The sequence below is a fragment of the Vipera ursinii genome, assembly GCF_947247035.1.
Source record: "Vipera ursinii genome assembly, chromosome: 1".
Classification (NCBI taxonomy): Eukaryota; Metazoa; Chordata; class Lepidosauria; order Squamata; family Viperidae; genus Vipera; species Vipera ursinii.
In genome coordinates this window covers 41,870,222-41,884,410 of record NC_139512.1, presented here as the reverse complement: position 1 = coordinate 41,884,410, position 14,189 = coordinate 41,870,222, and the positions used below count along the sequence as shown (strand labels likewise).

Below are 14,189 nucleotides of genomic sequence, written 5' to 3'. Positions count from 1 at the left end.
GCAAAAAAGATTGTAAAATAGGATGTGACTCGCTTAACAACTGCCTTACTTAACAATGGAAATTCTCGTTCCAGTTATGGTTGTGAGTTGAGGCATACCTGTGTAGCACCTTCTGCAGACGAACATACGTTCTGTGTTCGATGCTACTTTCCTAAGAAGTCACAGAGTAAACAAAAGCTCATAGCATATCTCATTGTTTTTAAGAAATGTTGCAGAGTTCATGAGAGATAAACAAATTAAACTCCTGCCAAAATGTTAGGAACAAATAATGTACAAGTCACTCTAGCCTCCCCTGCAGAACTTGTGTTTTATAAAGAGTAAGCATCGTTCTGATTTATTTCTCCACACTATATGAGGCAAAGGGAGGTATAGAAAAATATTCTTTATGCTCTGTTTGGGATTAGACCAATATGGCAAACAAAACTTAATGTATTTTGCAGATGTTTCCTTGTTTATCAATTAATTTTAAGACTCCAACTGTTTAATCATAACAAAAACTGACCAAATACAGGACACAAAAAAAGGAAAAATGTACAAAAGCCAGGGATTGCCACCCACAGTAGGATCATTGGGATCATTTTTAATTGCATCCAAGTTTTTTTCCCCACCTTCAAGATTAGACAACTGAGAACGGAAGAAATAGCAGAAAAAAAAATTATTTTCCCCCAAAGCCTTAAAAAACAAAAACTGTCTGCAAGTGCTTATATCTGAAAGCGAGGCAGTTCGTAATTGTACTACACTATAAATTAGCACACGTTGCAAAATTCGTCTAGACAGTTACTCTAATTGGAGTACAGCTGAACTACAGTTGGAAAACTCTGTAAATGCATGCTGGTATAATTGTCATCAACACATGATGTCCAGGTAGTCCTCAACTTACAGTTGTAATGGAGACCCGATTTTGCATTGTAAGTTATGATGATCTTAAGTTGAAGCATACACCTGACCAGACTGAATTTTATAAACTTTTTTGCAGCAGTCGTTAAGTGAACATTGTGGTTCTTAAGTGAATGTGACAGTTGTTGAGCAAACACTGCAATCATGAAGTAAATCCATGTATTTCTATTGGTTGTGGGTTTGTTTTTGTTTTTTGTTTTGCCAGAAACTGCGCTAAAAGACCCACACCCAGCAAAACAATGTCATAAATCCTAGTCACATGACTACAGTATGCTGCAACCAGACATAAAGCTGAACTGGTTGCCAAGCACCTGGAATACCATCATGTGACCACAGGGCTATGTGCAGCCATCAGAACTTGGGGAGCAAGTTGTAAATAGCTTTGGAGGAGTGTTGTAACTTTGAGTGGTCACTAAGTGACCATTCATTAAGCAAGGACTACCTCTACATGTACAGCTCTTGGATCTTAAGTCCATAATAAATTCCCCTGAACCTATTTATATTTGTACTGAAAGATGGTTGTATAGTTTTCGGTATTCTTTAAGTGCTACAATATCAACATGTTCAAGAGAAATGTATGTCACTGAAATGGCAACTTCCAGCTTACCATATCTCACCAAACTAGGAAGTGATCAACTGAAGGGCGGTTTGCCAAATGGAGCTAATCTCCATTTATGAGCAGAAATCCTGTGATCACAGGTGGGAAAGGAGAAGTCTCACATAGTATAATTCCTTCTTATTTCCTTATATTTGTAATGTAGTCAGTTTGAAATGTGATTTTTTTCCCTATTTTTAAGCCAAATTAATTCCCCTGAAAAACTATTCTATGGCTCAAGACATAAAATGGAATTCTACCAATAAATATTGTTTCTCGGTGCTCATTATCAATGACCCATTTTTGAACTTGTTTAATAACCATTTTATGTACAAAATTCAATTTTTACTGGCATAGAGAGTTTTTTTCCCAAAAGAAAAAAGTAGAGATAAAGAATAAATGTGGAAAATGTAACTTCAGTATATAATTAGAAAGGTAGCAATCAACCTAGAGAAAACAGAGGTGTTGGAATGGCTTTCGGTACCCATTAAACATTAGTCATATGATCCAGGCCTTTCTAGCTGTAAGTGTGAATATCTGCTTAAAAGCTGGGGCTTAATGCATTTAATTGTTTAATTATGAAAATGCATATTAATATACTTAATTATAGAATAATTACATTATTCTGATGACATATTATTTTCAAAAAGGGGGAAAAGGCATAAGGTTGCTGGGATAAATATATTCATAATGTTATCTGAATATCAACAGAGGAGAATATTTGTAGGTCAGGATTGAAATGAGGCTTCCTTGCTGCTTTCTGAACTTGCTTGTATATTGTATGAACGTTGACATGAATTCCCGGTCTGGGAATTGGAATCCTGTTTTTTCTCCCTCTTCCCTCCTCTACACAATACCTTGACACGACCTTCCATCTTCATTCAGTACAAATCCTGGGTTGCAGGTACAGGAATAGGAGCCAGGTACATTGGCACATAGCTGATGACAGTATCCATAGCGACATTCATCTATATCTAGTAAAAGAGTTGCATAGAAGTGAAACCTATAGTTGCATTTACCACAATGGAGAAAAAAAAATTAGAAGCCAATATCTCCTTACAATATTTGTTAATAGATTTTAAATAATTATAATATGATCAATAGTTATGTTATTCCAGCTATCATATTTTATGTTAATCTGGCTATCGGATTTTATGCACAATTTTATTTCATCAAATATTGCAATCCCCTTTCATTTAAGGTCTCCTTCAGCAGCTTACTAAGGGCAAGTGGCATCAACACCTTCTTTGTGACTGCACTCTATTTGCTTTTAGCCTAATTCAAGCCATGCAAGCAGGGATCAAACTGTTTGACATGTCTGGAACTTGGGCAATAAGCAAAATCTCTACTTGAGCTTCTGATAAGCATAACACCTCTGGGCTGAGATATGAAGGGCCTGACTGCATGAATTGGTGATGAAGACCCAGACTTTTTGCATCCTGAAGCAATGAAAATGGTGCTACCTTTCCATTTCTATGTACAGAAGTCAATTGGTTGGCAGTTGAATCATATTTCATGCCAGATAACACGATGACACAGTGGAGGAACCAAATGGAAACAAATATTCAAAATCAGGAATTAAAAAATAATAGATGGTAGATGGATGGATGGATGGATGAATGGATGGAACTAATAGTAAAATGGGTGGCCAATAAATTTAATAACGAAAAACAAACAAACAAACAAATAGATCATTTGGCATAACAGCTAACAAGTTGGTTGTTGTCTTTTTGATGCACTTATGTTTTTTTTAAACATAGTTAATAACTTTGTTATCTGAGCTCATTGATAGAATGAAAAATGAATTGACATGTAGAGCAGAAATGCAGAAGTACTAGGCACATGACCAGGGCCACACGTGAAGTTCTAATTAAATTGATTCATTGCTCATGCCTATGCACAAGAATCTAGCCAACTAATGGTTACCACTGTTTTGGCACTAGATAAGGGTTAATGGAATTCAAAAGGTGCTGGACTTAGTCTGCTTATGGCAATGTAGAAACTCTAGGCTTCCTCTTTTGATTCTACCCTCAGGCTCTGCCACTCCTCCTATATCAGTGACTAATAATATTAGTAACACCTAATACTCGGTCAACTTTTGTTCTTCCAACTGTTAAAGGCCCCTAGACTGAATAAAATCCAAAATACGTAAGATGAGATTGAATACCTTGGATAGGGAGGCTTCAGAGTGGCAAAAAGGGTGATATATTTAGTTTTTACTTGGTGCATATAGGTATCCAAATCCAGCAACCTGTGGAGCAGGGCAATTGACCACTATCAATGTTAGTTAAATGCTTACTTAAAAGCACCTAGATTTGGCACCAGTATAAAAGAAAATAATAAGAGGAGTATTCTAATGATGTTGTTTCATTCTGTAAAAAGAATAAAATAATCACAATAGCTTGCAATTTAAAAGCATGATGCAACAGAAAAAGGAATGAAAAGAAACTCTTTCCTTGCTCATTCATATATAAGAGAGAGTAGGGTGGATAATAGATGGACAGACAGACAGACAGACACACACTCTGGTCATCATGTCTATATGATGAGCAGAAGAATGTGGCAGGAAATTGTTCTGAAGGGATTGAAGCCAGATATCTGCTGTTCCCAGTAAGGTTGTTAGACTGTACTAATGTATTTCACCATTTGATGAAATCAGCTGGAACTTAGACCATTGCAAAAGTTCAAAGCAGACCTAAAAGGCTGGAAAAACCAGTCACAGCCAACAAAAGCAATGCATTCAAAGCAAAGAATCCATTATAGAACTTTCCTAGTGTTTCAGCTAGTTTATTCCTTTGATAACGATTGACCCAGCTCACGTGTTTTGGGGGCTCTTAAAAAAGTCACCCAACTTTCATGCCCTTTCAATATATATAACATTCTAAAAAAAAATCCTCTTCATCGTTGGAATGAACGATCTCATCAGTTGATAAACATGTCATGAATATGACAGTACTGTTTGCTCCTGCAACACCATAATTTGGCTATTGCTGGGATTGTGCAACTAAATACAAGTAAAAGGAATGTTTTCCACATTAATCAAGAGAGGAAAATATGTTAATCTATTGATGTCAGTTATGTCCCTTGGAATATGCACAGAATCTGGAGAGGGACATTCAAGTAACACTTTCAAGAATAGTAGTTCTCAAGTCATTGCAGGTAGTCTTCATTTAGCAACTGCCTCATTTAGCAACCATTCACTGTTATTACAGTGTTGAAAAAGTAATTTTGCTGGCTTGTAAAGAAAAAGAAAAAGCTGAAGCAAGATAAGCACAGTCACAGTTTCACTTAATCACCACTTTGCTTAATGATCAAGCTGCCAGTCCCAATTGTGGTTACTAAATGAGGACTAAAAGGTAAAGGTAAAGGTTCCCCCGCACATGTGTGCTAGTCGTTTCCAACTCTAGGGGCCGGTGCTCATCTCCGTTTCAAAGCCAAAGAGCCAGCGCTTGTCCGAGGACGTCTCTGTGGTCATGTGGCCGGCATGACTAGACGCCAGAGGCGCACGGAACGCTGTTACCTTCCCACCGGAGTGGTCCCTATTTTTCTACTTGCATTTTTTACGTGCTTTCAAACTGCTAGGTGGGCAGAAGCTGGGACGAGTAACAGGCGCTCACTCTGCTACTAGGTGTATTGAAATCATAAGCTATTTTTCTCAACCTCACTTGTAATGTAAAGTTCCCTTTCTTTCCCCATCTATCCTTGTTATCCTTTAATAGAAGTTTGGAGAGGGAGCGTCACCGGTATTTCTTCTGGGAATCATGTGGAAATTCAGGACAGCAGTTTCTAAAAGAGTAGCTGATCCCATTGTAACATACCTAAGCATTGGCCTTCTAAAAGCCAATATCCTTCAGTGCAGGAACAAGTATATCCTCCTTCAGTGTTGATGCAGATTTGGGTAGGGTTGCACTGATGTGATTCAGTTGCGCATTCATCGACATCTGCAATGCAGAGAATGATTAAGGATTACTTGATTATTCAGAAGAAAAGCAACATTTATTTTAAGTTCTGGTCCCATCCCTATAACACAGCATAAAAAGATTCATACAACTAAATAAATCAAAAGAAATGCCAAAATACAGTTGGAGTTGCTTTAAAAATGCCTCTGAGGCATTGGAGATAATTCACTCTGTGCCAAGAGCTGAATGGATCAAAATCATTGGCAGTACAGAAGAAACATCTCCACCCATCAGATACTCTGTCTCTTATCAAGTGGATTCAATGTCAGGGGGTGTTCGTAATTTCTTGTGTTCCAGGTCCAATTCCTGGAAAACATTTCTGAATTCATACCAACTCAGCATCCAGGATCCTGTTTCTGTCCTTGTTTCATTACATTTGTTTTTACAGAGAAGAAAACCCCAGGGATGGTAAGAGCTGCTGCAAAATCATTCTTCAGCATTATTTAGGAAACCTGGTATAGTAGTACTGTTGTTTAGCAGTTGCAAATAAAAGAAAGCTAATGAGGTAGAATTTTGGAAGAAGCCTCATCAGTGGGGAAAAGATGGTGATGATGATAACTTATAGGCTGCCCATCTCACACACATGACTCTTGGCAGCTCACAATCAAAACACAATTAAAACAGAATATAAACAGTGAAACACAACCAAAATACCAAAAAACAAAAACAACATAAAAATAGCACCTGAGAAAACCCACAATTGATGATATAGGATCATCCATACCATCGGGGCCCCAGGACCCCTGACAAAGCCAGGTTTTTATGCCCTGCAAAAGAGCAGCATGGTTGGGGCAAGTCTAGTTAGGAGAGAGATGTTGTTCCAGATGATATGAGTCACAGCACAAAAAATGCTGCCCTCCTAGATGCTGACAGGTGACATCTTTTCACAGACACAAAGCATGCCTCTTCTGCCTTGATTTTTATATTAAAAATGCAGAATAAAACAATAATATTAATAATTGTCAATAACAAAGACAAAGAAATGTGGCTAGTGGATAGTGCAGTACCTGGAGACAGCAGAATAGAAGGGAAAAAAACGGACAAAATACAAAGATCTGCAAATAGAAATAGAAGAACTATGGCAAAAGAAAGCAAAGATGGTGACAACAGTAATAGGTGCTTGAGTACAATCCCTGTTATGTATTGGGTTAATTGGGAACCGTTGCGACAGCAGCGCAGCCGATACCACCAGGTGGCGCTGTACCAAAACTGCTGTGACAGGGATCAGCTTTTGGCGGGAATATGGGGTTTGAAATGATTGGTTGAAGGCGTACCTGGTCAGGTATAAAAAGGGCACAGGTAACCCTGATTCCCCAGTACAGTCACTTTCACCAAATAAAGAGCTGATATGCTGTACTCATGTGTCTCACATTCTCCCTGCATTCCAGAACTCACTACACAATAATCCCCAAACAACTAGAGTACCACTTGAACACCATTAGCACTGATAAAATCACCATCAGTCAATTGTAAAAGGTAGTTTTACTTAAATATATTTTACTGAATATTGTCAGTAGGAAAGGAGATTAATGAGAATCACCACTCAGAACCAGAAACTGAACCCATCTCAGTCTTCTGTAGCCCACATTTAACTTGAGATCAGATTAGAATAGGTGATTGAGGTGAAATAAAAAATATAATAGGAAAAAAGCAAACACAACTGTTCTAGAAAAGATAGTAATGTGTAGGCTTATTGACCATAGGCAGCTACAGTAGGTATACAAAACCCAAACAATATCAAATCAAACAAAATTGAGAGGGGAAAAGAGAGAAATCACACACACACAAGTGTTCCAAGGACATTCTTTGGCATCTTTTTGTTCTTTGGAAAACTATTACCGAAGTAAATGGACTAGAGAATATTGTGCAAACACAATTTCCCCATTCAATTTCTCAGTTTAATGCAATCTACCAATCTGCTGCTGGGGCCTTGAATGGAAACATCCCTGAAATATATAACCAAATGTGGTTTATCAACTTTTTCACTTTTGTCTTTTATAAGGACTTTGTCTGATGGGCCAAATTAGAAAGTAATGACTGTGTGACCCAGAGGCAGATCGTCTGCAATGCTAATACTGTATTAACATGAAAGAACAGCATAATTTCAATGTTAATTGTATGTAGCCTTCACCCAAATGGACTTCTTGTACTCACTAAGCATGTCTTTACTTTAATCCCCTTTATTTTAATTCCTCATTAGAATCTTACTTGGTTTTGCATTGAACTCCCTGAGAATACTGGTCACGAACAAAATTTGGCAGAATACCATATGAAAAATATTTAAGATAGTTTAAATCCCTTCTTTTTAGACACTGCTCCTCTATGCATTCAGCTTCATATAATTATGTCTGTCCTAACTGCATAATTTTCTCTGAGAAACACATTGTATGATATTGTGTTTGCATCCAATGATCTATTTGAAAAGGTTTGCTCATATGAAGAAAAACCGTAATTTAAACATTTGGAAATTACATTAAAAAATTAATGGCAAGTTCTTCTAAAGTTCCAGAGTGCAGTACTAAATACATTACATTGGAAATACACAGCATTCACTTTACAACTGTGGCTTTTGTTTTATGACTTCCACATAAAACAATCACCATTTAAAAAAAGGTTGTAAAATCAGATTGGTTATCTGATGATCCACGTAAAGACTGTCCCATGTAAGTCAAAGTCTGCCTGTAGATTTTTAAGACTGTGTTTCTGTGCATACTTTGTGTTTAAATGCTTAGATCCTAACATTTTGGAATTAGTTATACAAAGAAATCCAAATATATTCATTGTTTGCCAGTACTGTTGATAATGCAAACTGAAATCCTTAAAAATCCTTGAAAGATTTTCAAGTTCAACTAAACATGTAAAAATATGTAAAATGCCTTCTTAAGTATTTTTTAAGTATTTTAAAGCCTGTATTATGAATTATAATCTAATAAATGGTCTACTTAATATGGATTTGGGAATTTTTCTTCCGGCCAAGCTACCAACCTTTGTTTTCCATTCACATTAATTTAATTTATTCCATTTAGACACCACCTGACTCTGAACTGACTCTGGGTGGTATACAATGAAACCAGTCAGAATAAAAATATAATACAGCAAAAAAATAAATAAAAAGTTGCCTTCCTATGAATGGTATGTGTCTTCCTCAATCTCAGTATCCTCCATAGGAGGCTGTGAGATGAGGGGTCTGTGCAGCATGTTAGCTGTTCCTAACATTTTACTTTTCTGGACCCAGATTACCAAAATTGTTCATGGGATCTATTGGAACCACTTTCCCAGCTTAGGGCACACAGCCCTGAGTGCTCCTACCACCACTGAAACCACCTTGGTCTTTACTTTCCACATCCTTTCTAGTTCTTCCTTCATATTCTGATACTTCTCCAGCTTCTCATACTCCTTCTTGTCATGTGACACGGCGAGTTTGACACCTGTGCTATACATCAAGTTCAAATTCATCAATCCAGATTTTTTTAACTTCCCCATATGTGAAATAAAAATCTATTTATTTTTTCCTCAGTTTAGCTGTTCAATTGCCCCCCTCCCATTAAAAACATTTAATAAACAAACAAACAAACAAACAAATAGCAAACTTCTGGCTTTCATACCAATACTGGGACTTCTTTATCTTGCTTTTGGTTTTGTAACATTGCAATGGTCTACCTCTCTTGATATATTTATTCTTGCTCTGTGCTTGTCCTTTTAGACCAGGGTTCATGGTCAGTTTTTTCCCCACCCTCGTGAACATTCCAGAATTATCCTCATCTCCTACAGAAGATTTTTCCCAACTGAATGCTTGGAAATGCTTGTTGGCTTTCCCCCAAGATGAATATTAAAATGACATTAAGCTCTGTTCTCTTTGACTCTTTCTGCACACTTTCTAGTTTTAGGATATCCGTTTTGAGATGAGGTGACCAAATGGTACATTCCAGAATGTTGTTTTTGGCCAGGCTCCTCATTAGGAACAACTTGTGGGGCACAAATGAAGTTATTCTGAGACTACCCACTACTGACTGACTGTGCAACTGCATGCTTTATAATATAACAACCAGCTCAGGAACAAACTCAGATAGAAGCTCTTGAATCACAATATGCCTCATTTGTATTCTGAAGCCAATTAACAGACTTTGTTACCAAACATCAGAAGGACAGGTGTTTTGGTCTTGGCAACTGGCAGATATTATTATGGCAACACATGATTTTTAGAGTTTGGTAGAAACTGTTTAAAACTAACCAGTTTTAATTATAGGCATAAGTCTTCATGAGCTTTATGATATTTAAGAATTTTCTCTTAGCACAAAGATAACAAGAATCTTTTATAAGAGAGTTGGTGGAAAAGGTGAATTTCTCACTGGTATCTCTAACCCGCCATCTTGTCAGTTACCTTGGGGAAAATTTTGATAGGTTCTGGAAAAGAAAAGATTGTCCATTCTTTATGTGTGATCTTTGGCTTTGCTGAAACCAGACAGCTTATGCAGGGGAAAGTAAATTGCTTTTCAAATGTTATTAAATGTTGGATCTGATCCTTAGCCAGCTGTGCTCCAAGTGCAACCCTCATAAAGCTACACTAATTCTTCTCTAAGCAATGTGGCTTTGGGGATTCTTTCTAAGTAAAGAAGATGTATTGGACAAATGCCAGCCCTGGAGAAACATCCTTGAGTAGTTTTGGCTTGAAAAATATAACAGCTGTGTCCTCATTACCATTAAATGGACAGAGTCTATGTAATGTTTTTACCAATGTACACATTACAAAACCCATATCCACTTTACTTCTTTGAAGTACTAAAGTTATTTAGAAAAGCCTTTAATATCAGTTCAAAGAATAATTCATTTATGCTGCAATTTAGTACGTATTGTAAAAAAGGTATTCTACTTTAAAACATGAATAAATGAAAGAAATCAGGATCTGATGTAATACTTAGCTGTGTGTAGTTTATCCTTAGTAATTCATTTGATAAACTGCTTTACAGTACTGAAACTTTTAAGGAAGGCAATTACCCAGATAAAGTAACAAAGCTATGTTAGCCTTTGGCAGAAAAACACACAGAATAATTTTTACACTTCTACTAGATTTTTAATTTTAAAAAATAGCCTAGTTCTTCATTAGGTCCACAAATGCATATGTTATTTCTTTATGCATCTAAGAAGAATTATTATGATGGTAACCCCAAAATAATAAAGTCTATGAACTGGAGAATCAGAATTTGAAGAGATTGGAGGCATATAATCAGATAAAAAATGAGGTGGAATGTAAACCTGAACAGGGGGGCGGTGATGGGGGGGGAGTTCATGGCAATCATTTAATGGCAGGGGGCCACATACTGAATGATTGATATCTCTGAGCTACTGGCCAAAAGAAACTAGAGGTGATCCTGTATGTAAACATGCCCAGATTCTAATGTTTGAAAAGAGCTGAAATGAAATAAAATGAAATATCATGGTTATTCTTAGGGCTATACACTAAATGGTGAATTTGCAACAGAACTATCCTCTTTCTGATGATATGTATCTATGATCTGAATACATGTTCTCTTTGTTGTTAATCTCTGGACCACTCCATTTGCCTCTTATGCAAAGGTTCAGATTATAAGCATCTCATGTAGGAATCCTTTTGTCATTTTACGTGAAGAGAAGTCATCAACAGAAGCAATAATATATCACTACACACTGTGGGTCAAGCTAGATATTAGCTATATCTGCATGTAACATTATTGGCTCAAGAATCCCTTGGCCATTACAAGGCTTGACATCTGGAGCCTGAAGGGAAGAATAGGCTGAATCCTTGCTCTGCTGGGTTTTTCCTATAAGCCCCATGTCAGTTGTTTTATTATTGTGTCTTTGGTCTCAGAATTGGAACTTGCAGATTATTATTTTTTGTAATACATCATATACGCTATATTGTCAAAGTCAAAGAAAAGAGACTTGGTACCTCATAGAACGTGGCTGAAGAGTAACACATAATATAATGTACAATTCTGCAGGCCCTGTTCACATAGAAACTACGTGCTTTGGCGTGAAATGTTAACAACACTAATGTTATAAATAGAAATGTCACAAGGCATATTTAAGTAACTGTGAAAGGCAGTTACTTAGAAGGGTAGAAGGGCAATGGAAGTAGAATTGGGTCATAACTAATCCATATAATGATCAAAAACGTAGCTAAGGGGGAAATGCCAAATAGTCTTTGAGTGAGTCAGAGACAATAATTTTTGCAGAAACATTCTCAGAACCATTATTCCATTGACAAGCACTTCAGAGCAACAAAGCATTTAGTGAACCCTCCCAGGTAAACCAGACAGGGAACATAACTAAATGGCTAATTCTACATCATTGTAAAGCTTCAGTAAAGTTGTGTCCAGAGATTCCTGCCCAGCAGCTCTGTTCAGGGAAATGCAAACTATTTTGGGGGAGGAACAAGAATATGGGGGGAGGGGGACAAGAAGCCTGCAAGCCACTGGGATGGTTTTGTTCATTTCTTTGTTGTTAAAATTGCTCATGTTCACTTACTGTAGTATTAAACAACATTTGGGCAGATCCATGTGACATGAGTGGAGTGATATCTTGTAATGTAATCCGAGATTGTTCTGAATTTGTGCAACCTGAGGAAGTAGACTGGATGCTCTGTAGTAAGAAATCTTCCATTTGTGATCTGGACCCATATCTAATTTGGTTCCTATGTTGAGTGTGTGCGTGTGTGTATAATCAACATTTTTATTGAAAAACTTCTCTATTAGATGGCAGGCGTGTATAAACATATTACATCTTGATTGTAGTAAAGCATTTGATGAAGTACCCTATGACATGCTGATTAGGGAAGCTAGTTTATGAGCTGGATGTCATGGCAATAAAGTGGTTACATAGCTGTCTAGAAAATTAAGAATGCTCATCAAATTGGAGTAGCAAGATTTGGATAAAGAGGTAAATGGAATACTTATTCAATGTGCAATATCAAAAAATTGTATGGGAAAATTTACATCGTACAATACTGACTTAAAATTTTAAATGATCTTGATGGGTTGGAGAAATGGATCAAAAATAACAATAAAACTTAATGAGACAGGTGCAAAGTTCACTTAGAAACAAAAGTTTTATGCACAAATATAGTATAGGAATATTGGGCTTGATAATAGTAATGGCAGAAAAACCTCTATCTTGGAATAGGAGTCAATTGCAATCCGATTACAATTGTAATCTAAACTCAAAGAAGACACTGCAGTGTTAACAGCATTAAAGAATATTATTTGTACTAAGTTTTCCTTGGTCAGATCCAGTTCTCACTGTTGCTTCTTAACCCGCATATAGGTTTCTCAAGAGACAAATAAGATGGTCTGGTACACCCATCTCTTTAAGAACTTGCCACAGTTTATTGTGATCCACACAATCAAAGGCTTTAGCATAGTCAATGAAGCAGAAGTAGATGTTTTTCTGGAACTCCCTAGCTTTCTCCATGATGCAGCGTATGTTGTCAATTTGATCTCTAGTTCCTCTGCCTCTTCGAAATCCTGCCTATACTTCTGGTAGTTGTCAATCCACATACTGCTGGACTGTAGCTTGTAGGATTTTAAGCATAACTTTAATAGCATGTGAAATGAGTGCAATGGTGCGATAGTTTTAACATTCTTTGGCACTGCCTTTCTTTGGAATTGGAATGTAAACTGATCTTTTCCAATCCTGTGGCCACTGTTGAGTTTTCCAAATTTGCTGGCAAATTGAGTGTAACACTTTTACTGCATTGTCTTTTAAGATTTTGAATAGTTCAGCTGGAATACTGTCACCTCCACTAGCTTTGTTGTTGCTCAGCTTTTCTAAGGCCCACTTCACTTCACATTCTAGGATGTCTGGCTCGAGGTCAGTGACCACCTCATTGTGATTATCAGGGACGTTAAGCTCATTCTTGTATAGTTCTTCTGTGTAATTTTGCCACCTCTTCTTAATCTCTTCTGCCTCTGTTAGGTCCCTGCCATTTTGGTCCTTTATCATGCCCATTTTTGCATGAAACATTCCCTTCATCTCTCCAATTTTCTTGAAAAGATCTCTGGTCCTCGCTATTCTATTGTTTTCTTCTATTTCTTTGCACTGTTCATTTAAGAAGGCATTCTTATCTCTTCTAGCTATTCAGTGGAATTCTGCATTCAATTGGGCGTATCTTTCTTTTTCTCCCTTGCCTTTCGCTTCCCTCCTTTCCTCAGCTATTTGCAAAGCTTCCTCAGACAGCCATTTTGCTTTCATGCATTTCTTTTTCTTTGGGATGGTTTTAGTTGCTACTTCTTCTACAATGTTGCGAACCTCTGTCCATAGTTCTTCAGGCACTCTGTCTATCAGATCTAATTCCTTAAATCTATTTGTCACCTCTACTGTATATTCGTCAGGGATATGATTTAGTTCATACCTGAGTGGCCTAGTGCTTCTCCCTACTTTCTTCAGTTTAAGCCTAAATTTTGCAATGAGAAGCTCATGGTCTGAGCCACAGTCAGCTCCTGGTCTTGTTTTTACTGACTGTATAGAACAGGCATGTCAAACTCACGATGTCACGTGATGTCGTGTGACATATCAGAGCTTTTTCTCCATTGCCGGCAATGGGGTGGGCGCGGTTTCATCGTGACGCATCCAGCCCATGGGCCGGCAGTTTGACACCCCTGGTATAGAGCTTCTCCATCTTTGGCTGCAGAGCTCATAGTCAATCTGATTTCTGTGTTGACCGTCTGGTGATGTCCATGTGTAGAGTCGTCTCTTGGGTTGTT

The 14,189-nt window shown here is 37.3% G+C and overlaps 1 protein-coding gene across 1 annotated transcript in view; it reads right to left on the bottom strand.

Moving 5' to 3' along the window:
• FBLN5 (fibulin 5) overlaps positions 1-14,189 on the bottom strand; it is a 60,441-nt gene that overhangs the window by 16,619 nt on the left and 29,633 nt on the right. Inside the window, exons 5-6 of the mRNA XM_083379495.1 lie at positions 5,311-5,433; positions 2,350-2,466 (exon numbers count right to left, since the gene is read on the bottom strand). Coding sequence (XP_083235621.1) covers positions 2,350-2,466; positions 5,311-5,433 — 240 coding nt within the window. The remainder of the gene's footprint in view (positions 1-2,349; positions 2,467-5,310; positions 5,434-14,189) is intronic.